This window comes from Miscanthus floridulus, chromosome 10 (assembly GCF_019320115.1).
Source record: "Miscanthus floridulus cultivar M001 chromosome 10, ASM1932011v1, whole genome shotgun sequence".
NCBI classification, from domain to species: domain Eukaryota; kingdom Viridiplantae; phylum Streptophyta; class Magnoliopsida; order Poales; family Poaceae; genus Miscanthus; species Miscanthus floridulus.
In genome coordinates this window covers 94,068,812-94,089,599 of record NC_089589.1, presented here as the reverse complement: position 1 = coordinate 94,089,599, position 20,788 = coordinate 94,068,812, and the positions used below count along the sequence as shown (strand labels likewise).

General features: G+C 51.4%; 1 protein-coding gene across 1 annotated transcript; it reads right to left on the bottom strand.

The window, feature by feature from the left end:
- Window positions 1-472: 472 nt before the first annotated feature.
- On the bottom strand, window positions 473-10,439 carry LOC136486871 (N-alpha-acetyltransferase MAK3-like). The gene is made up of 4 exons (XM_066483933.1): window positions 10,207-10,439; window positions 9,935-10,061; window positions 1,182-1,237; window positions 473-921 (listed from the first exon to the last, which is right to left on the bottom strand). The coding sequence occupies exons 1-4, from the start codon at window positions 10,402-10,404 to the stop codon at window positions 709-711; spliced, it is 594 nt and encodes a 197-aa protein (XP_066340030.1). The 5' UTR covers window positions 10,405-10,439; the 3' UTR covers window positions 473-708.
- Between the last annotated feature and the right edge of the window lie 10,349 nt (window positions 10,440-20,788).

Here is a 20,788-nt window from a genome sequence, read left to right as displayed (position 1 = left end):
ACCTCACCTACGCAACTGACTCTCACCATCCACCCTTTTTACTGGGATTCAGGTTGTATAAATGTTGGTGTCGCCTAATGTTCTACTGACATGTTGGGTGTGATGTGCAGCTGAGCAAGTGAGCATAGCTCTTTTTGGTTTTCTAGAGTGGTTCTACTGGCTGCTACCTGTTGCTGTTAAAACAATATTAGCTTAACGAAAATATTTCAAGCTGTTGGCGTGGAATTCAGCTTTTAATGACTAATGGACTATTGCAGCTTCTGGACTTAGCATCACAACACCCCGCTGTTATCCTGTCATTGATTTTACATTTCCAGCTAGTTGTATGTTCATTTACCGAATGTTAAGAGGAACGACCTGTACAGGATTAGGTTGTGGCCATCCACAATCTTTGGGATTTTATCAAAAGTATTGTTGACAGAGACCTTCGATATTCACAATTAAACTCTACAGCAACTGCGGCATGCGTTTTGTTTATTGAGCAAAAGAACTGCACGGTCTTACTGCTTGATGTGAAGTTGATAGCAAAAAGATAAAAAATAAAAAAAAATACAACATCCTTATCAAAGAACAGGAGGAAATAAACACCTCAAAATTTTATATGAAGTACCAACAATATTACAGTTACATACTAGCTGTGAAAGCATGAAACAGAGCGAAAAATGATTGGATTCCAGGTCTCCAACTCAATTCTAGATTAGGGTACTGTCACAAGTAGGGAGAATCCATCTTCTGGTCATCCCTGTCATTGCCAATCATCATTGGAGGCAGGCCAGGATCAGGGCGTGGAAACAGTAGTTTCAGCCGAAAAGCGTCTACACCATTTAGATAGTATCTGTACAGTCTCTTTGCTCGGATAAACCCCAGGCGACCATAGAGAGCAAGGGCACCCTTATTAGTAACTTCTGCTTCAAGTGTCACCTGATCAGAAGGTACAAGTTGGATGTAAAATACTTGAACATTTGGGAAGGATGTTCATATGCAAACTGCATGTTAATCTAGGGTCTAAGCTCAAACTTATTACCATCTTTCTAGCTGAAGATGTTATAAACCCTTTTTACACAAAAAAGATGGAAAATACCAAAATAAAGATAGGTGACAAGCTCTCACTTCTAGGAGTTTTCCAAGCCAATTGGAATGTTGGGAACCAAAAGAGAACGTGAAATGGCAGTAGTAATTACCTCCTCACAGCCAGACTCCATCATTACCCGAATTGATCTAGTAACGAGCTCAGTTGCTGTATAAAGATAAATAGAGATTTAGTTACTTTGCTTGCTAAGATCAGCCAATTGAAAACGTGAAAAAGGCTAAAGATTTGGTACCAATTTACACACAAAAACTAGGATACTCATAATGATGTAATTATCATTCGTTTATTAGAAAACTAACTTGTGCTACACACACTGCATAACAAAAGCAATATCCACCAATGGACTAATTCCATATACTCCCTCCGTACTAAAAAATGAAGTCGTTTTGGACAAGCTTTGGGTCAAACATTGGGAATATAAATCATGAATAATTTTTAAGTTGTTGAGTTTGGAAATGTGAAAACCATATGAATAGATTTATCTTGAAAAATACTTTCATAAAAATATACATATATCATTTTTCGATAAATATTTTTATAAAAACAAGAAGTCAAAGTTATACTTTGGAGATCGTGTCACTGTCCAAAATGACTTTATTTTTTAGTATGGAGGGAGTAAGTGCTGAAAGGATAGATAATTCCAAGGATTTCATCATCAATGTATGCTAGAAGAAAGATTCTCAATAGAAGGATAAAGGGCGTACCCAGTGCAGAGAGCTCCCGCTCTGTGCGGGGTCTGAGGAAGGGTGTCAGTGGCAAGCCTTACCCTCGCCTGTGCAATGCGAGGAGACCGCGACTTGAACCCGGAACCTTCCGGTCACAGGCGGTAAGACTCTACCGCTTGCACCAGGCCCGCCCTTCATTCTCAATAGAAGGATCTGTCAAAATAGTAGTCCTATGTGAAAGAAATTATCAAATAAAAGATGTTAACGTTCCTCACCATAATCACTAATCATTTTCTCTATTCTCTTATCAGAATCAGTGATTCCCTGATGACACCCCACACTGAACTACCATACATATGACACTGGAACAGAGTGACCATCCAAAATTCTGCAATAGCACAAGTCAATGCCTAGTACACAGTCAAGAATGCAGGCAGGATGGGTTATTAACCTAACCCGCCAGTCTGCCATGCAAATAACTCTTCGTGGCTGTTGGCCTGTTGTGGGACACCAGCCAATAGCTTGCGGACCATTACTGTTCAGTCTCCCAAGCTCATTGGACAAAACTCACAAGAAGTGCCGCCGCTGCTCCTGTTGGCATCACCCTCTTCGGAATCCTACTGCTACCACCGCTGTCCCTGTTAGTGTCGCCCTCTGCCTGTTGTACCTCTACGCCTATGCAGATTGAGATGACGTTTGCAGCCGTGGCAGCTGGTGGCAACATGGCCCTTGTCCAGCGCTCCTCTGCAGTGGAGGAAGAGGAGAGGATGGGGTGATGAGCCTCCAAGATACAGGCGCTGGTTTCTGGGGCATGGGACGCCTGGTTGCAGGTGTGGCTTCCTCGTCTGGAATTTTCTTCCACACAGATGGGTAAGGAGTTGCTTGGTCCTCTTTAGTCCTGTGAAGTGTATAGCATCACTGTGCCTAACCCATTGGCCTAAGTTCTTGTATATATCTGAGCTAGATTGCTGTAACTTGCACTCAGTTACACAGGCCATTTTACAAAAATTGCTTCACTCTCAAACTAAAGCTGAAACTGTATCTACCTTACAACACCTGCTCTATCCCTATGTAGAAAGCCCTCTTTTCTAGTATTCACTAGAAAATTTCCTCCTAGGTATTGGTATGGTATGAGCAGCATTACCGCACTCTAACTTGCAAGGGAAATGAATATTTTCACTAAGATAGTCAATGTTTGTCCTCTTTGTGCCCCTGTGGTGACCCTTGACAGCTGCAAAATATGTGAATGACTGCAAAAGCTTGAAGCTTTCATTTCATAGTGAGAGAAGATATGGCACAGGGAAAGTAGTAGATTGATTCAATGTGTACAAGGGGGTACAACATATATAGGCAAGGATTGGTGTAGGGTTTATAAAACACACCCAATCAACGGAGATCCTTGCCTAATCTAGGAGATCAACTACTATAAACCTGAGGCAGCCCAGCCACTAGGCGTGGGCGCCAAGGCCCATGGCCAGCCCTATAGGCGCTAGTCTAACACGCCCCCGCAGTCGGATCATCAGCCACTCGGCACGTTCAGACTGGACCTGAACTCCGTAAACACCGAAGAGGGAAGTCCCTTAGTGAAGATGTCCGCATATTGTGAAGAGGTTGGAACATACAGGACACGAAGATCACCAGTAGCAACTCGCTCCCGAACGAAGTGAAGATCGATCTCAATGTGTTTAGTGCGCTGATGCTGAACCGGGTTGGAGGTCATGTAGACTGCACTAATGTTATCGCAGTACACCAGTGTGGCACGCCGGAGGGGAGCATGCAGCTCCAGAAGAAGCTAGCGCAGCCAGGTGGCCTCAGCAACTCCATTGGCCACTGCGCGATACTCGACTTCAGTGCTGGATCTTGACACCATGTTCTGGCGCTTGGAGGACCAAGAGACGAGATTGTCGCCAAGGAACACAACATAGCCCGAGGTGGACTTGCGGGTGTCCGGACAACCAGCCCAATCAACGTTAGTGTAGAGAACAAGATCAGTCGAAGTAGACGGTCGCAGCAAGAGACCAAGGTGAAGAGTGCCTCGAACATAACGAAGAATTCGCTTCAGAGCAGCAAGGTGAGGCTCACGGGGGTCGTGCATATGAAGGCAGGCTTGCTGCATAGCATATGCAATATCTGGCCGGGTGAACGTAAAGTACTGTAAGGCTCCAGCGAGACTGCGAAAATCTGAGGCGTCAGACACAGGGGAGCCGTCGGCTGCAGCAACCTTCAGATTATTGCCGACTGGAGTGGAGCACGGCTTGCACTCTGCCATCCCGGCGCGATCAAGAATGTCCAGTATATACTGCCGCTGAGATAGAAGAAGTCCATCACCACATCGCTGAACATGCATACCGAGGAAGTGATGCAATTCACCAAGGTCTTTCATGGTGAACTCCTGTTGAAGAGCTGAGATGATCCGCCGAAGAAGACCGGGTGAGGAAGCTGTGAGGACAATATCATTAACATAGAGCAACAGGTAGGCCGTAAATGATCCGTGCTGGTAAACAAAGAGCAAAGTGTCTGACTTGGCTTCAACAAACCCAAGAGACAGCAAGTATGTAGCCATCCGATTGTACCAGGCACGAGGGGCCTGCTTGAGGCCATATAGTGACTTCTTCACAGACAAAGTCCGGATGAGCTGGGTCTTCGAATCCAAAGGGCTGCTGGCAATACACTGTCTCTGTCAGGGTGCCATGTAGAAAGGCATTCTTCACATCGGCGAGAGAGAGCCAGGGAGAGCACCGTGCGAACAGTAGCAGGCTTCACCACGGGACTAAACGTCTCATCAAAGTCCACACCAGGCCGTTGGGTAAAGCTACGGAGAACCAAACGCGCCTTGTACCTCTCGAGGGAGCCATCAGACTGAAACTTATGTTTGAAGATCCACTTGCCAGTGACGACGTTGGCCCGAGGGGGGCGAGGCACGAGATCCCAAGTGTGATTCTTCAGTAGGGCACTGTGTTCCTCTTCCATAGCCGCTCGCCAATTGGGGTCGGCTAGAGCGCTACGAAAGGTCTTCGGCATCGGTGACATAGGTGCGGCGTGGAACGCAGCGGGCATCCGATAGCCGCTCTTCAAACGTGTTCCCATGGCGTGCTGGATGGTCACTGGAGGGACAGCAACAGCACCCTTTGGCAGCGGAGGTGGGGCGGCTGGTGCAGGCGCAGCCAGAGCGGGCGGTGGTCGAGGCCATCACGTGTAGTGGTAGGTGAAGTCGCGCTCCGAACGAAGAGGCGGGAACCCGAGCAAGGGCCCGCGGGGCGCCTAAGGAGGTGACACCGGCGCTGGGGAGCCCACAATCGGTGTTGGAGACATCGAGGCCGCGCGAAGCGTAGGCGGGATGTACAACAGGCGAGGTGGGGCGCCTCCAGACGTGCTGGGCGTGTCCTGGGCCGCGTGTGGCGCGGTAAGGGTCCGCGGCGCACGCAGCGTAGGTGGGATGTAGAGCGCAGGCGCCGGGGGATCATCAACAGGCGTTGGAGGCATCGGGGGAGCCCCGGGCACAGTCACAAAGGACCGGCAGGGGCGCTAGTGGCGCCAGAGGTGCTGGGTGGGGTTCCTGCAGGCAAAAACTTGTGCGACGGCCTAATAGAAGCAGGCACAACATCAGTAGCATCAAGAAACTCAAAGTCCGCGGGAAGGCGCGGGCCATCGCGCTCGGCAAAAGGAAAGGCAGTTTCATCGAAGATGACATGTCGTGAGATGATGACTCTATTAGAAGAGAGATCAAGGCAGCGGTATCCTTTATGGTGAGCGGAATAGCCAAGAAAGACGCACAGGACGGACCTAGGAGAGAGTTTATGTGGTGTGGTGGAGGACAGGTTTGGGTAACATTTGCAACCAAAGACTCGCAGGTGATCGTACGCCGGTGACGTGCCATAGAGGGCAAGGTGCGACGTGGAGAATTGGAGAGTCTTGGTAGGCAGGATGTTAAGCAAGGACGTCGCCGTGGTGAGGGCCTCGACCCAGTAGGAGGAAGGCATGGATGCCTGAAAGAGCAGGGAGCGAACAAAATTATTGATAGAGCGAATAATGCGTTCAGCTTTACCATTCTGAGGCGAGGTGTAGGGGCAGGACATGCAAAGGTGGATGCCCTGGGTGAGGAAGAAATTACGGGCGCTAGAGTTGTCAAACTCTTTCCCATTATCACACTGTACAGCCTTGACTTGGGCGCCGAACGGAGTGGAGGCATAGGCGATGAAATGAGCGAGAGTGCTGTAAGTGTCAAATTTGAGGCGCAGAGGAAAAGTCCACAAGTATAACTAAATAATATTTGTAACCAGAAATACTGACAACTAGAGAGGTCCATAGATCACAATGAATAAGATCAAACTTACTAGACGCATGAGAGGTGGACGCATGAAAGGGCAGACGAACATGACGCCCTAACTGACAAGCATGACACAAATCTGAACAATCCTGAATTTGACAGGAGACACTAGACGCAAGCTTCGACAACGCCTCATGACCGGGGTGGCTGAGACGCCGATGCCACAGTGGGGACGTAGCCTTGGCGACAAGGGAGTGTGCTGGAGGTAGGCGCAGAGGGTATAGCGGCCCGGAGCTATTGCACATGACGATCTCGGTCCGAGATGGAAGAGCCTTCACAGAACAACCAACAAGGTCAAACTCAACAGAGCAATTATTATCGGTAGTAAATTGGCGAATAGAGATGAGATTCTTAATAATTTGTGGAGAAACAAGAACATTATTAAGACGCAAAGCGTGTGGCAACTCTGTGGAGCCAGTGGCAGTGACAGGAAGGATGGAGCCATTACCGACAATAATAGATGAAGGAGTAGGATACCGTGGAAAAAGAACATGTGAAAGTGAAGCGGACTTAGAGGTCAAGTGTGAAGTAGCACCTGAGTCGAAGTACCACTCGTTGGCCGAAGGTGGAGTCAGCGATGTCGTGCTGAAGGCAGAGGCGAGAGCCGACGGATCCCAAGAAGGGAGACTGGCGACAGGGTTGTAGGAGCCGGGTGCAGTACACTAGCTGGTGCCATCAGTGGCAGCAGGGGCAGCAGCGAGCTGCTGCTGAGCGGCGAAGCCTTGCTGCTGCTGCTGGGCGAGGAGTGCCTACTGTTGTGGATGCAGCGGGAGGGACGACAGCGGAGGACGAGGCCCCCCCTGGCCACATCTGGATGGATCCCATCTAGGGGTTGTAGACGGTGGGCCGATTCCTGGCGCCAGCGGCGGACTGAGTAGCGCCGGCTTGCTGTTGTGCTCCACCGGCTTGCTGCTACTGTGCATCGGCAGGAGGGCGTGCAGCCTGGCCTCCAGTGCTGCCACTGCCGCCACTGCCCTTGCTACCGCCGCCGCGCTTGCTACGACGGCTGTTGGACTTGGAGTCGCCGGCGCCCCCGAAGCCGGTGCCAGGCTGCTGCTGGGCGGGGTGCGGAGAGGTCGACGTGGTGTAAGCAGCGACTGCGGTGGCAGGGTCATCCTTCCAGTTCTCCACGGTGAGTTCCTCGAGGATAAGGTCGTCACGCTTCTCCAGGAAGGAGGGGAAGGGCCGAGCATGACGAAGAAGAGCCCCGATGTGGCTGAAGCGCCCGTTGAGGCCACGGATCACGTTGAGGACGAGGGTGCGATCGGTGATGACCTCGGCAAGGGCTGTGAGATCATCAGCCATCTTCTTCAGGCGGCAGTAGTAGTCGGTGATGGAGAGATCGCCTTGGATGAAGTTGCGAAACTTCGTCTCAAGGTGGATGGCGCACGCCTCCTGATTGCCAAGGAACTGAGACTCGACGGCGAGCCAAGCGTGCTGGGCAGTGGAGCCCTAGGCGGAGATGACTTCGGCGAGGTCGTCGATGAGCGTGCCGACAATCCAGGACTTGACGACGTAGTCCATCCGAGCCTAGTTCTGGGAGACAGGGACCGGAGGATCCTGATGGACGTGATCCTGGAGGGAGAACTTGCCAAGGGTCAACAAGAACTGATCGTGCCATCGATTGAAATTACCGGAGTCGACGTCAAGGACGATGGTGATGTGATGTTGGATATTATTGACGGCGACTGCCTGGGCGTGCAGGTTCAGGAGGGCCAACGCCTCATGAAGCAGCATGGCGGAGTGGAGGTCGGTGGGCGCCGGAGCGGCACCGGAGGACTCTGCTTCGGCAGAGGCGGCGGTGGCAGCCGCGCGTGCCAGGGCCTTGCTGGCGCTCTGGGCCGCGGCGTCATGGTCCTTGGTGGCGGTTGCGGCCTCCTCCTCCGCCTGAAGGGTGCGGGCCAAGGCAGCGTCACACGTGGCCTAGCGCTGGGCGGCGGCGGCAGCCTCAGTTGCCTTTTCCTTGGCGAGGCGCTGATTCAACTCCTCAATCTAGGCGGCGGTAGAGGTCGCGTCATCCCTAGACTTGGGGGTAAACGGAGAGGTCCCAGGCATGGCGGCGCTGCGCAAGAAAGACTTGCGCACGCGGTAGGGAGCCGGCGCGCGCATGGGGTGGGTGGGCGCGACGCGGCAGAAGTCCGGCTCGTGCGCGCGGGGGGGGGGGGGGGGGGGGGGGGGCGCTGCGCAACAGAGAGCCGGCGCGCGGAGCAGCCACGACGCGGCGAGGAGCCGGCGCGCGAGCGGGTGCAGCGTAAGGAAAGAAACCTAGGCGGCCGATACCATGAGAGAAGATATGGCACAGAGAAAGTAGTAGATTGATTCAATGTGTACAAGGGGGTACAACATATATAGGCAAGGATCGGTGTAGGGTTTATAGAACACACCCAATCAACAGAGATTCTTGCTTAAACTGGAAGATCAACTACTATAAACCTGAGGCTGGTTTATAGAACACACCCAATCAACAGAGATTCTTGCTTAAACTGGAAGATCAACTACTATAAACCTGAGGCAGCCCAGCCACCAGGCTTGGGCGCCAAGGCCCATGGCCAGCCCTATAGGCGCTAGTCTAACACATAGGCCTTTATATGAACTATCTTCAACAGATTTGTTTTGGTTAAACCTTCAATTGTTTTTGGCATCAATGATTGACCTTCCATAATCTCTAGGTTGTTCAAAGTAATTATATTTCAGCACATGTTTAGACTTTGGACTTCACATTATAGTTTTGCAGTTTTGATGAAAACCTTTGTTTCTGAACTTTCCAGAACCGAAGAAAGAAGGTGCTAGGAGGAGCATTCTTCGTTGCAACTTCTTTCTCTTTTTTTTCTAACTTTTCCCTATTGTTGGTGTCTGAAGACTCGAGATCATAAGCTTTTATCCCAGTGCCATATTGGGGACATTATTAGTATTTGCATAAATCCCATTACATGCAAGCTGAAATGATATTGAACTCGTACTGAAATAGCTATCAGTTGTTGTTCATCTATGTATCTATCCAGAATTTTGTTTGATTAATCTATTGTACAATAGCATGAATTACTATTCTGTTGGGGCCTTTGTGGATTATGATAAATTTGTTGGCCCGATTTTTTTCGATTCTCTAGCAGCAGTATGCAGTATGTATTTCTATTAAGCAGGCATGTGAAGCAGTATTGGCAAGCGAGCCAGCTACGCGTGCTTTGTGGGTCATGCTGGTTTGTAGCCACCAAGTTCACAGAACACAAGTGAGCGGAATTGGCGGACATCCACAAACCCGCTAGATTAATTAGTGGCAAGTTGTGGCCTTGTGGCTTTCCTCAACTTGCCCTGCCTACAAGTCTTTACAGTATATACAGTCAATGGAAAGTACTCGGACAAAGCTTGCAAACTCCTTTTCTAACTAGCAGTGTTTCTCAACTACAGTTTGCCAAAGAAACTCATTTATTATTTCAAGAAAGGGTCCACAACAGTCATACGACGCATGCCAATTGTCAAGAAACGATCTAGCAGGTAGCAGCCAAGAAGTAAACATATATATGCCTGTTCATTCACACAGAAAATGAAGCTTCTTTCTGGCACAATTGGGCTACCCTTTTTTTAAGTGTCAAAGCTACGAATTTGTGATCTAATTGAACAATGCCCAGTTGGACAACACAAGCAAGTTCACAAAGCATAGTAATAGTAATAATTGATCTGTTTGATAGTCTCTATGCACCGTGCACATAATTGAACAGCGCGCATCAAGGTTTCTGCACTCTAGTACGTAATAGACCTATCCGGGCACGATCATTCCTTATCTCGAACAGAGGTGACAGCAATTCAAGAGCCAAAAGAAGCAGTAGTAACAAAAAGGAAGAAGAATTGCGTCACCTATTCCCCTCCCTCGGTAGGGCTTGAGGACGACGAGCATGGCGATGTAGCCCCTGAATGCACCCCTGTGCTCCCCCATCTTGCACACGACCGTCCCCACGCACTTGCCATCCCTGGCATCGAACGCCTGCATCGCCCCCCCCATCCCCGTTGCCACCCAAGACGAAGAACCAGGAGAGCGTCAAATCCGGCACGACCACGGCGCGATTCGAGAGGGCGCGGAGGGGAGAGGTGGGGGGAGAGAGAGGGAGAGAAGGGGAGGCGCCGCGTACCAGGAAGGTGAGCTGTGGCCAGAGGTAGACGAAGTAGCGGTAGGTGAAGATGGTGTAGGGCTCGCTGAGCTCCTCGTCGACCAGCGACATCACCAGCGGCAGGTACTGCTCCCCGCCGTAGCTCACGTACGCGATCTCCCCGCTTCCTTCGCTACCGCCGGCGGCGGCGGCGGCGGCGGAGGAGGTGGCCGACGACATCGCCGCTGTCCCGAGTGACGGATATTGGGTGAATAATAACTGAATACGTAAACGACGCATCGAAGGCGGTAAAGTCTATACATATCGGCCTGTTAGGCCTGGGCCTGGGCCCGCCTCAGAAACTATCAAGGGAGGCCCGCCAGCGCCAGGTTCGGACTCGTGATGAAAAAGAAAAAACAGAACCGGACTCGGTTCACGGCCTGCCTTTTCTTCGGTTCGCCCCGTGTTCGCGCGGCTCTCTCTCGCTCTCATCGAGCAACTCGGCGACCAACGCCGCCGCCGTACGCTTGGTGTTTAGCTTAGGTCTAGCCTCCTTCGTCCTTTGCCTACCTCCCTTCTCTTCACTTTCAGCTGTGCGAAACCGAGCACCCAAACCCTAAATCGATTTGGGTATTTGTTTTCGATCTCATCTAATCTTTATATGATTTAGATCCGTCCCTTTTAAATTGTCGTTCTTAATTTCTAAAAAGTTAAACTTATTCAACTTTAACCAAATATATAAAGAAAATATTAATATTTATGATATATAATTAGTATAATTATATTATATAGATAGTTGAATCTATTTTTATAATAAACTTATTTGGAGATACAAATATTCCTAATATTTTTTTACAAATCTAATTAAATTTAAAAAAAAATTACTAGCGTTGTCGGTGTTTTGGACTGGCGGGTCCTCAACCGGCTAGTGAAAGTGTACTGCGTGTTCCTAATCCCGGATGGTGATGCAAAGAGACACAAGGTTTATACTGGTTCAGGCAATAGGTGCCCTACGTCCAGTCTGAGAGAGCGATCTTGTATTTCTTGCACCGAGGTGCTTGTAGTAGGGGTTTACAAGCAAGGCGAGAGAGGGAGCTAGTCCCATGTCTCTACGTGGAGCGGCGTGGGTTGCTTGAGATGTTGATCTCTTGCAATGCGAGGGAGTGTGAGTTACAGAGCGTTGTGCGTTGCTCGTCCGCGTGTGTCTGTCTAAGCGATGTCTCCGTCTGTGCGTGCGTGTCTAGAAACGGCCCCGGTCACTCCCTTTTATAGTTAAAGGGGGGGACAGGGCGATACATGTGTTCGCTACGTGGCGTTTTTATGAGCGGAGGCGGTGTGCCGAGCCCTGTAGCTTATCACTGTGGCGGCATGGTCGATGGAGCGGTCTTGTCCTTGATGCACTGGAGCGACGCGCCGGTCACGCCCGATCCTGTGCGACGTGGGAGCTCCTATGATGGCTTGACGCAGGACATGGCGTATACTGTGAACGACGTGCCGGTCACTGTACGTTGACAACGTAGAGAGCCGAGGCCCAGTTGGTGCCGAGGCTGAACCATTGTGGGGGGCTCGGCGGGCGCGAGTTTCGAGGCTACAGGGGCCCAAAGCGGATAGCCGAGGCTCGGAGGGAGCAGTTGGTCTTTGTACGTTGATTCCAAGGCTACAGGGACCCCGCCTTGACTCCCCATGCCGCGCCGTCCTTGGAGCAGGTGGGGTTAGGCAGCACAGTGCCGCATAGGTGTCAGTCGTGGGCACAGTGCCGATCACAGCGGCCGGTAACCCCTGCCCCGTCCTGTCTCGGACGACATGGCGTTGATGCGACTCCCACCTCGTCGGTCACTCCGCTGTGTCGAGCCATCGTTCGGCTGACGTCGCGGGAGTGGTTGGCCGCGTTAGTTGGACGTGACGTCCTGGTCGAGGCGGCGGTGACAGGGTGGCTACCGAGCCGGCCTCGAGCGAGGCGAAGAATTGGTACCTCGTTCGAGGCCTTATGTTTGGAGCCTCGGGCGAATCGGAGAATCGGTACCTCGTCCGAGGCCTTACGGGCGGGGCCTCAGGCGAGTCGGAGAATCGGCACCTCGTCCGAGGCCTTACGGGCGGGGCCTCGGGCGAGTCGGAGAATTGACACCTCGTCCGAGGCCTTACGGGCGGGGCCTCGGGCGAGTCAGAGAATCGGCGCCTCGTCTGAGGCCTTTCGTGCAGGGCCTTGGGCGAGTTGGAGAATCGGCACCTCGTCTGAGGCCTTTCGGGCGGGGCCTCAAGTGAGGCGGAGAATCGGTACCTCGTCCGAGGCCTCATGGTCTCATTTTGGGCCAAGCCCACCTCGGGTGAGGCAGGATACTGTTCAAGGTGGGCCGGGTGGTCCAGCCGAGCCTCGGATAAGGTGGGGGTTTGCCAGTAGTTGTCCCTTGGCTTCAATTTTTATAGGGTCTTAAGCCATTTTTTCGGTTCTTGCTTAGGGGACACCTTTTTATGGTACCCGACAGTAGCCCCTGAGCCTCGGGGAGAGTGTGAGCGCTCTTCCTGAGGTTTTGACAAGACTTGGATCGCGGTAGCTTCTGGTGGGATGGTATTTCGTACTCGAGGCCTCGGTGGGTGCATGCGAGCGCACCCGCCGGGTGTAGCCCCCAAGGCCCTAGAGGAGTGGATTTATTCCTCTAGGGGCTTTTCTCGTGTTGAGCGAGGGGTTTTATCGTGTTTGTCGAACCCCTGAGTGTGAGTTTGGGTCACTGGGTCTCGGCTTGGTTGCAGGAAGAGCCCTCGAGCCTCTGCGCGGAGCAAGAGGGCGATCAGGAGTTTCCCTGTCTTTTTTGTGCGGCCCTCACGCATCCTTTTTGTTCAGAAGGAGGGGTGGAGTATGCCAGGCTACCCTCGATGGGCACGAGCAGTGACACCTCTGGTGAGTTATTATTGGGTAAGTCCGAGTGGAGGCCTGTAACACCTCGGGTGTTAGCCTTGCATAACTTGACTTGCATAACATGAGCATGAGCATCAAGCATTCATAAATCATCATTTACAATTGAAACATCTGATTGAACATATGAAACATTGCTTGTTATTTCGTGTTTCTTGTAACATATGCATATGATCATGTGCAAATAAATGCTAGTGTGTAATGTTGGTCACTATAACACCTTAGCTACACTTAGGTTAACAAAAGGAACCTTGTTCATGAAGGCCACATTTCATGATCAAGCACCTAAGTGATATTTCATGTGTTGACTTGAATAGCTATATGAGTGACTACTACATGAAATGCTTAAATGGCCTCGCAAATTACTCAAACATGCTTATGATATCATCATGAACAACTTTGGTATGTAATGCTAGGGCTAGTTTAGTCATTTAGCCATGGTTTGAATGTGTATCATGATTTCAAAGTGACATGTTTGACTGAAGTTGAACTAGGTGTTTGGGACCTTGCATGGAGGAGTTCACTAAAGCAAAGTTGTAGTGTTTGACATTAGGAACAACTTTTATTTTTGGGTCATCACATGATTCAGCTCCTAACATGTTTGAAATTGGATCACAAGAATCATCAAAATCCTGATTTCAACACTTAACGAAATTTGCTAAGTCGTGAAACCCTGACAGCCTGACAAGCTGACCTTTAGGGCATTATAACTCGAGTTTGGGTGAGAATTAGAACTCGATCATTGAACAACAATTGTAGCTGGTACATGGGTCTACAAATTCTATTTAGTAAGTTTGCACGAAGGAGCCACCGATTAGCCGGTAAATCAAGTTGAAAACGCGCTGTCAGGTTCGGCCATCACGTTTCTGACGAAACTGAACGACGCGTTCAGTGGCCGACCGACGGCAGAACCAGCGCGCCACGTGTCCACAGCGACGGCCGCGCGTCGCCGTTGCCCTGACCGCGCAGGCCACGCCACGCCCGAGCGCGCCTTCATCACGCCAGCGCCCGCCCGAGCCATCCCGCGCTCCCATTTCGCTCCCGGCGCCTTTTCTTCCCCGCTGCAGCAGCCGCCGAGCGCCCGCAGCTCCGCCGTCGCCATAGCCGCGCGCAGCCCGCGCCTAGCCACTCCAGCACCACCACCATAGTTTCCCCGTCTCCCCAGCGACCCACTGCTCCCTCCCGTGCTCGCCGACAGAGCTCGGTAAGCCCCAGTGCCGTGCAAAGGCTCACCGGAGCTTCGCCGCCGTGGTCCGTCATCGTGGCCCCGCCGCTGTAGTCTACCTTTCCGCATGATAGCTGGTGCGCTAGGTCCGCCGTAGTACCCTGGTGCTCGTCCGAGCCTTAGATCGAGCCACCGAGGTCGTCACCGGTGTTTTGCCGTGGTCCAGCTCCGCCGTTCCGCCATGGTCGCCGCCGTCAGCTCCAGAGTCGACGATAGGGCCGGCCGAGTATACCAATCAACGCGCTAAGTCATGTAGGTCGTATGGTGATGATGTCACCGCCAGCGAACTCACCGCCGTCGAGTTCTCGCCGCGTCAGCCGAGCAGCGCCGCCTACTCTGCTCTGTGTCGATGACATGTGGGGTCCCCTGACTGACGGGTCCCACCTGTCAGCGACAGCAGTAGTGAAGGCTAACCCATTTTGAATCCAGTTTTTGATTTGTTTTGTGAAATTTGTATCTTCAGTTTGGTAGCTCCAAAAATTGTGAAATAAATATGATTGTGTTGCTTAGGAAGTGTAGTATTTAGTAAAAATATGTTCTTGGCTTCCACAGTAGAAATTTCTGGAGATTTAAATAAGGATTTGAAATGTGCTTTTGAATGCATTCAAATTTGTTTATTTTATATCTAGAGTTCCTGTGCTCCAAAAATTATGAAATTTTTGTGGTAGGCTATTCTTGTCATATGTGAGCTTAGATAAAAATTTGAAGACCAGTGCGTGTGTAGATCTATAGTTATAGATTTTTCTTTTATAAATAGTTAATCCTTGCATGAATTTTTATAAATTAATTATGAGTCCAAAATTCATGAAATTTGTTGGAGGTGATACTAGTACCATATAGATGTTAGGAAAAATAAGAAATCTGTTGCTTGACACTTTTCAATAGGATTTTCTATTTATGCTATTTCAAGCCTTGCTTCCTTATCATTTTTGTATAGAAGGTTCTACTTAGTAAAATGACATGAAATTTTTATAGTAGTCCTTTGATAGCATTAGTAAGGCTCTGTAAATTTTTGAGAATTTATTAAGCACATCTGATATATATTTATTATTTAACCTAGATATCTAAATAAAATAATAAAGGCAATTTAATAAATAGTTTGGGCTTTGCCATTATATTATCTTAACTATATTTGGTATGCTTAAACTGTTGGTAGGTTCTAGGTTGTCAATTTGTGAATGATTACATAAAGTAGAAGTAGTCTTACTTTATATTGCATGTTAAATCATTTCCGGACTGATTCTAGAGTGTGAGGAGTTACATGTTGAAACTAATGTAGACTGTAAAAATGGTTAATAACAAAGTCGTAGAGAATTTGATAAGCTTTTCAGAAAGTCCAGGATCACTGCTTTTGGATTTATAGAACTCCAGTTATGAGTGAAACAAGTAGCTACTGTAGGGCATAGTCGATGCATTGCAAAAGTAGTTAAGTAGTAATCAAGAAGAGATATGCACCTACTCAAACAACGCGATGCACTTGTTAACATTATGCATTCGTAATACTCATACCATACTCATGCATATAGGATCGGAGGAAGAGATCACATTGCTGGAATTCGAAGAAGCAGAGGAAGGGAACCCGCAGGAGGATCCGCAAGCCGCAGCTCCCGAAGGCGTGGAGCAGAACCCTGAAGAGCTTCCGGAGTGCCCTGACCATCGCCCTACTTCCTTTCTGCGAGGCAAGCCCCGGAGCATTATAAGTCTCCCAGTAATTTACAAATGTTTAATTACGTACTTATGATTGATGCATTAGGTTATAAGAGTTGAATGAAACCACTTGATGCATGTACATTCCTTGTCCAGAAATTACACCTTTAACCGGTATAGGTCCAGGATCGAATATATGCTTAGCCATGCTTAGACCGGTAGAAGTCGGGTGATTTCCTGTCACCTGCGAGATATAGGTGGATACCGGAGCACGATTGGTCATAATTGTCATTGTGGAAAAGAACCATGGTTAATGTAAATGGAGACCGGGCGGGATATCGATAGAAAAGCAACAAGGCATGGAGGTCTTGGGTGTGGATCTATCCCCGTCTGTGTCGATCAAGGACCGTACCGTTGTTGGAACTTCTAACAAGATTGAACGCATGCCTCTCACTTAGCTGGCCGGATAACTCGTTCCGACCGCGAAGCCGAGTAATTCAACTCAGGCCGGGAATCGTTCTATTGTGCGCTCCTTCCGGGGAACGATCAGACTGAGCCCAAGGGCAGGTTTGGCCTGAGCATCCTGGCATCTGGTGTTCCAGATTGTGCGGCGCAGTACGAACCCGCGAAATGTGTACCGGAGTTGTACCAAAGGTGACCTAAGACTATCGTGGCTGGTAGATCTGGGTTTGTGTTAGGAATAAATTCCCAGCTGGTGAAAATCGATTCGAATCGCCGTCTCTCCCGGATAGTGAGAAACTTGGCTAGCTCCAACATCGTAGTAACTGTGTTATGAAACATGATGGTTCAGATGAATATGGAATTACAATACTTGCTATGGTTACTATTGTATGATTCTAAAGAATATACCACATGTTTGGCCCAGGATAGTTGCTAATCTAGAAATGGATAGTTATAATTAACTTGATAAAGGAATCACAAGTGTACAAAGATTAATTGCCTTTTTCGCAAAAATGTTGTCAAGTTACGTCCACTTATACAGCCTGCATGATCCTTGGAGTCATTTTATTTTTGGTTCATGACGGGTAAGTCTAGCTGAGTACCTTCTCATACTCAGGGTTTATTTTCCCATTGTTGCAGATGGCACTGTGTATCATGGTTATTGCAAGAGTTGCTTCTATCCCGCTGTGGATGAGGAGTAAGCCTTGGGCAGGCTTCCTTAGTAATTCCTATCTTTGCTTTTGTGGATCGTGATCTGGCATGGCACTGTATCAAACTACGTTGGAAACTTATCTTCTAACTTATTTGCTTCCGCTTTAATTATCAAACTCGGTTTGTAATAACTTTCTATTCGTACTCTGATGATGAAAAGTATCTGTGAACTTTATGTAATATGTGGCATGTATCTTGAATCCTGTACGATCTTGGTTGTTGTAAATCGTTTATCGAGACCCGTCGTGGTACTCGACGGACTACCGGGTTTATATGGGTTCAAATATGACAGTGCAACCGCTTGCGGATTGCCATTATACTTGTATTCTTATAAATTGGTCGGTTCTGCGACAAGGCCCATGCCTCATTTGATAAGGGTCGGCTGGTGGTCCAGAGACGCACTCCAAAAGTACCAGAGGGCTTCTCTAGTGGGTCCCAGGGCCATTCGATTGGCCCCGAGGGCTCGGTGCCTCCCTACGGTGGGATCCCATACAGAGACCTCCCGGCTGGTCTCGAACACGACTTAGGGTATCCCGAGCAATCGCTTGCTCGGGCCTCGGCCATGTACGGGCTTGCCCATAGTCATCCTTGGCTCTGTTTGTCCTAGGGTAGCTGCCGAGACCCTCGGGGGCCTAGCCTTCGAACCCCTGGACCGTAACGGGCTCGGTGCCCTTTTTCGCGTTTGTCGAGCCCCTGAGTGCGAGTTTGGGTTGCTGGGCCTCGGTGTGTATGCAGGAAGAGCCCCCGAGCCTCTGCGCGGAGCAAGAGGGCAATCAGAAGTTTCCCTATCTTTTTTGTGTAGCCCTCGCGCATCCTTTTCGTTCGGAAGGAGAGGTGGAGTATGCCAGGCTACCCTTGGTGGGCGCGAGCAGTGACACCTCTGGTGAGCTGTTATCGGGTAAGTCCAAGTGGAGGCCCATGCCCCATTCGATAGGGGTCGGCTGGTGGTCTAGAGACGCACTCCAAAAGCACCAGAGGGCTTCTCTAGTGGGTCCTAGGGCCGTTCGATTGCCCCCGGGGGCTCGGTGCCTTCCTACGGTGGGATCTCATTCAAAGACTTCCATGCTGGTCTCGGACATGACTTAGGGCATCTCGAGCGATCGCTTGCTCAGGCCTCAGCCGCGTACGGGCTCGCCCATAGTCACCCCTGACTCTGTTTGTCCTAGGGCGGCTGTCGAGACCCTCGGGGGCCCAGCCTTCGAACCCCTAGACCGTAACGGGCTTGGTGCCCAGTTCCTTAGTCTGAAAGGAATCGGGTGGGGGATATTCCCCTCCCATCGGCTGACAACGGCGGGCGCGCCTTTTGAGGCGGTTTCTCGGGGAGATGGAACGACGCCTGCCGTCACTATGGTCAGATGCGACGCAATGTCTGCGGGTGGGACGTTACTGTGCGTGCGTGGTTAATAAGGAAAAGGTGGACGCGTGGGCAGTTTAATCGGATCTAGATTAACTGCGCCAGATCTGAGGGAAACTTCCCTAGTTTCGTCGCTCGTCCATTTTGCCCCCTTCCCTCATAAATATGTGATGAGCCTCGCCCCTCGCCTCCTTACCTTGCCTGCATACGCTCGACTTTTCTGCCCTCGAGTGGTTGCTAAGAATAGAGAGCGCCGGGGAGAAGAAGGGAGAAGGGGGAGGAAGAGAGAGAGAGAGAGAGAGAGAGAGAGATAGTGAGAGCTCTCCTTACCACTGTAGCTGCCTTCTCCACCGCATCCATGGCCGACGACGCTGTTGTCGTCCAGGCAGACCCTTGGGGTCAGTCCAACGTGTCTCTGGCGACGCTGCAGTCGCTTGTCGACGACAGCCTCCTCTGCCCGGTGACCGACCCCAATAGACTGGAGTGGATTGCTCTAGGGGGCAAGCCGGAGCCGAGGCCACGCGACGGCTACATCATGAGGTCGTGGCCTTCCACGAGCCCGGTCTCAGCCTGCCGGTGGACCAGTTCATGCGGGCACTCCCGCACTACTACAGCGTGGAGCTCCACAACTTCAACCCCAACTCCATCGTGTAGGCAGCCATCTTTGTCGATGTCTGCGAGGGGTACCTGGGCCTTGCCCCCCACTAGGAGCTGTGGCTCCACCTTTTTCGGGCGGGGCTCACCACGAAGCCGATGGACACGTGGAAGGCGATGAGGGCCGGCGGCTGCACTCTCCAAGTGCGCCAAGACCGGCAGCTCCTCTACATCCCAGCCCAGCTCACGTCATCCAACCATCGCTGGTACAATAGCTGGTTCTACCTCCGTAATGATGATGGCGGACTTCCCCCCTATACCGAGCAGGTCGTGGAGAGCCAGCCAGAGAAGTGGAGGTACGGTGTCTCGATGGTCGATCAGCCCAAGCTGCGGTCGCTCCTGGAGGCGCTAGAGAGGCTGCGCAGCCGCGGCCTTATGGCGGCTGTGGTCGTGGCAGCCTTCCATCGCTGGAGGGTGCTGCCGCTGATGGCTCGGTGGCAGCGCCTGTTCGAGATGACACTGGATGAGCTGATCGATGGCATCCGGTTGTCTACCATCGCCCTCTCTGATGAGGAGATTCTACGTCGGGTGAGAGAGACGGTGAAGGGGCGGCTAAGGAGCAGTGGTCTGTCCCCGTTCCCGATGCGGGGGTACATCTCTCTGGTGAGTCACGCGCCGCTGCTGCCCCCAAGGCCTCCTTGCTCCTTGCATTTTCCTGTTCCCTTATTTGTGTCTGCTGTTCCTGCAGGGGATGAGGGATGTGCGAGCCTCCCCGTCGCCTGTTCCCGAGGACGTAGAGCGGCAGGCGGTGAATAGGGCGCATGCCGAGGCATAGAAGAAGCGGAAGGACGCCAAGGAGGCAAGACGCAAGAGGAAGAACCTTGAGCGCGAGGAGCTAGAGAAACATCGCTGGCAACAGAGGCACGACGGTCTCCCGGTGGAGCCGTCTCCGTTGCCGTCACCGTCGATGGATTCTTTGGGCGGTGATGACGAGAGCGAGGCGGGGCGGGGTCCCCGGACCATCTCCCTGATATTGGGGGGACTGCGCCTGGGCATCGGTGAGTGGGCCGGCGTCTCCAGGAGGAGGAGGAGAGGATGCCTCAGGGCTGGCAATCACCCACCCTAGGGCCGAGGCCGACGCGCCCGAGGCATGGGCATTAGGGAAGCGTGCTGTCAGCCCAGTGGGCTCGACGGTAGAGGTGGAGCAGGCGGCGACGGGGGCGACGCAACCACCTTCGCCAAGGGTTGAGGGGGCGCCGATGTCCGGCGAGGGCCGGCCGGCACCGGTGAACACGGAGGCCATGCCACCACCGCCACCACCGCCATTGCAGAAGACGAGGGACGCAGTGCGGAAAGCGGTTGTGTCCCCGTTCGAGGTAAGTGTTTTGTCAGTGGAGTTTGTAGCATCTCCAGCTCGTCCCTTGGTCGTATGCTGATCTTGTGAGTACTTTCCCTTTAGCCAGAAGCGTCAGGTGGAAGCGCCCGCCTTGGAGCCACGTAAGGCGCTCAAGGTGAGCACCAGCTCCACCGCCCAATGGGTGATGGAGGCGCAAGCCACCATACAGCTTGGCGCGGCCTCGGCCAGGGCCGACCCGAAGGAGCCAGACGCCCAAGGAGAGGCTACCGAGGTGGCCTCGCAGTGAGCGGGGGATGAGGCGCCTATGTCCCTCGAGGCCGAGGCCCGTGAGTCAGATGGGGTCGAGGCGCCCTCAGTTGCTGA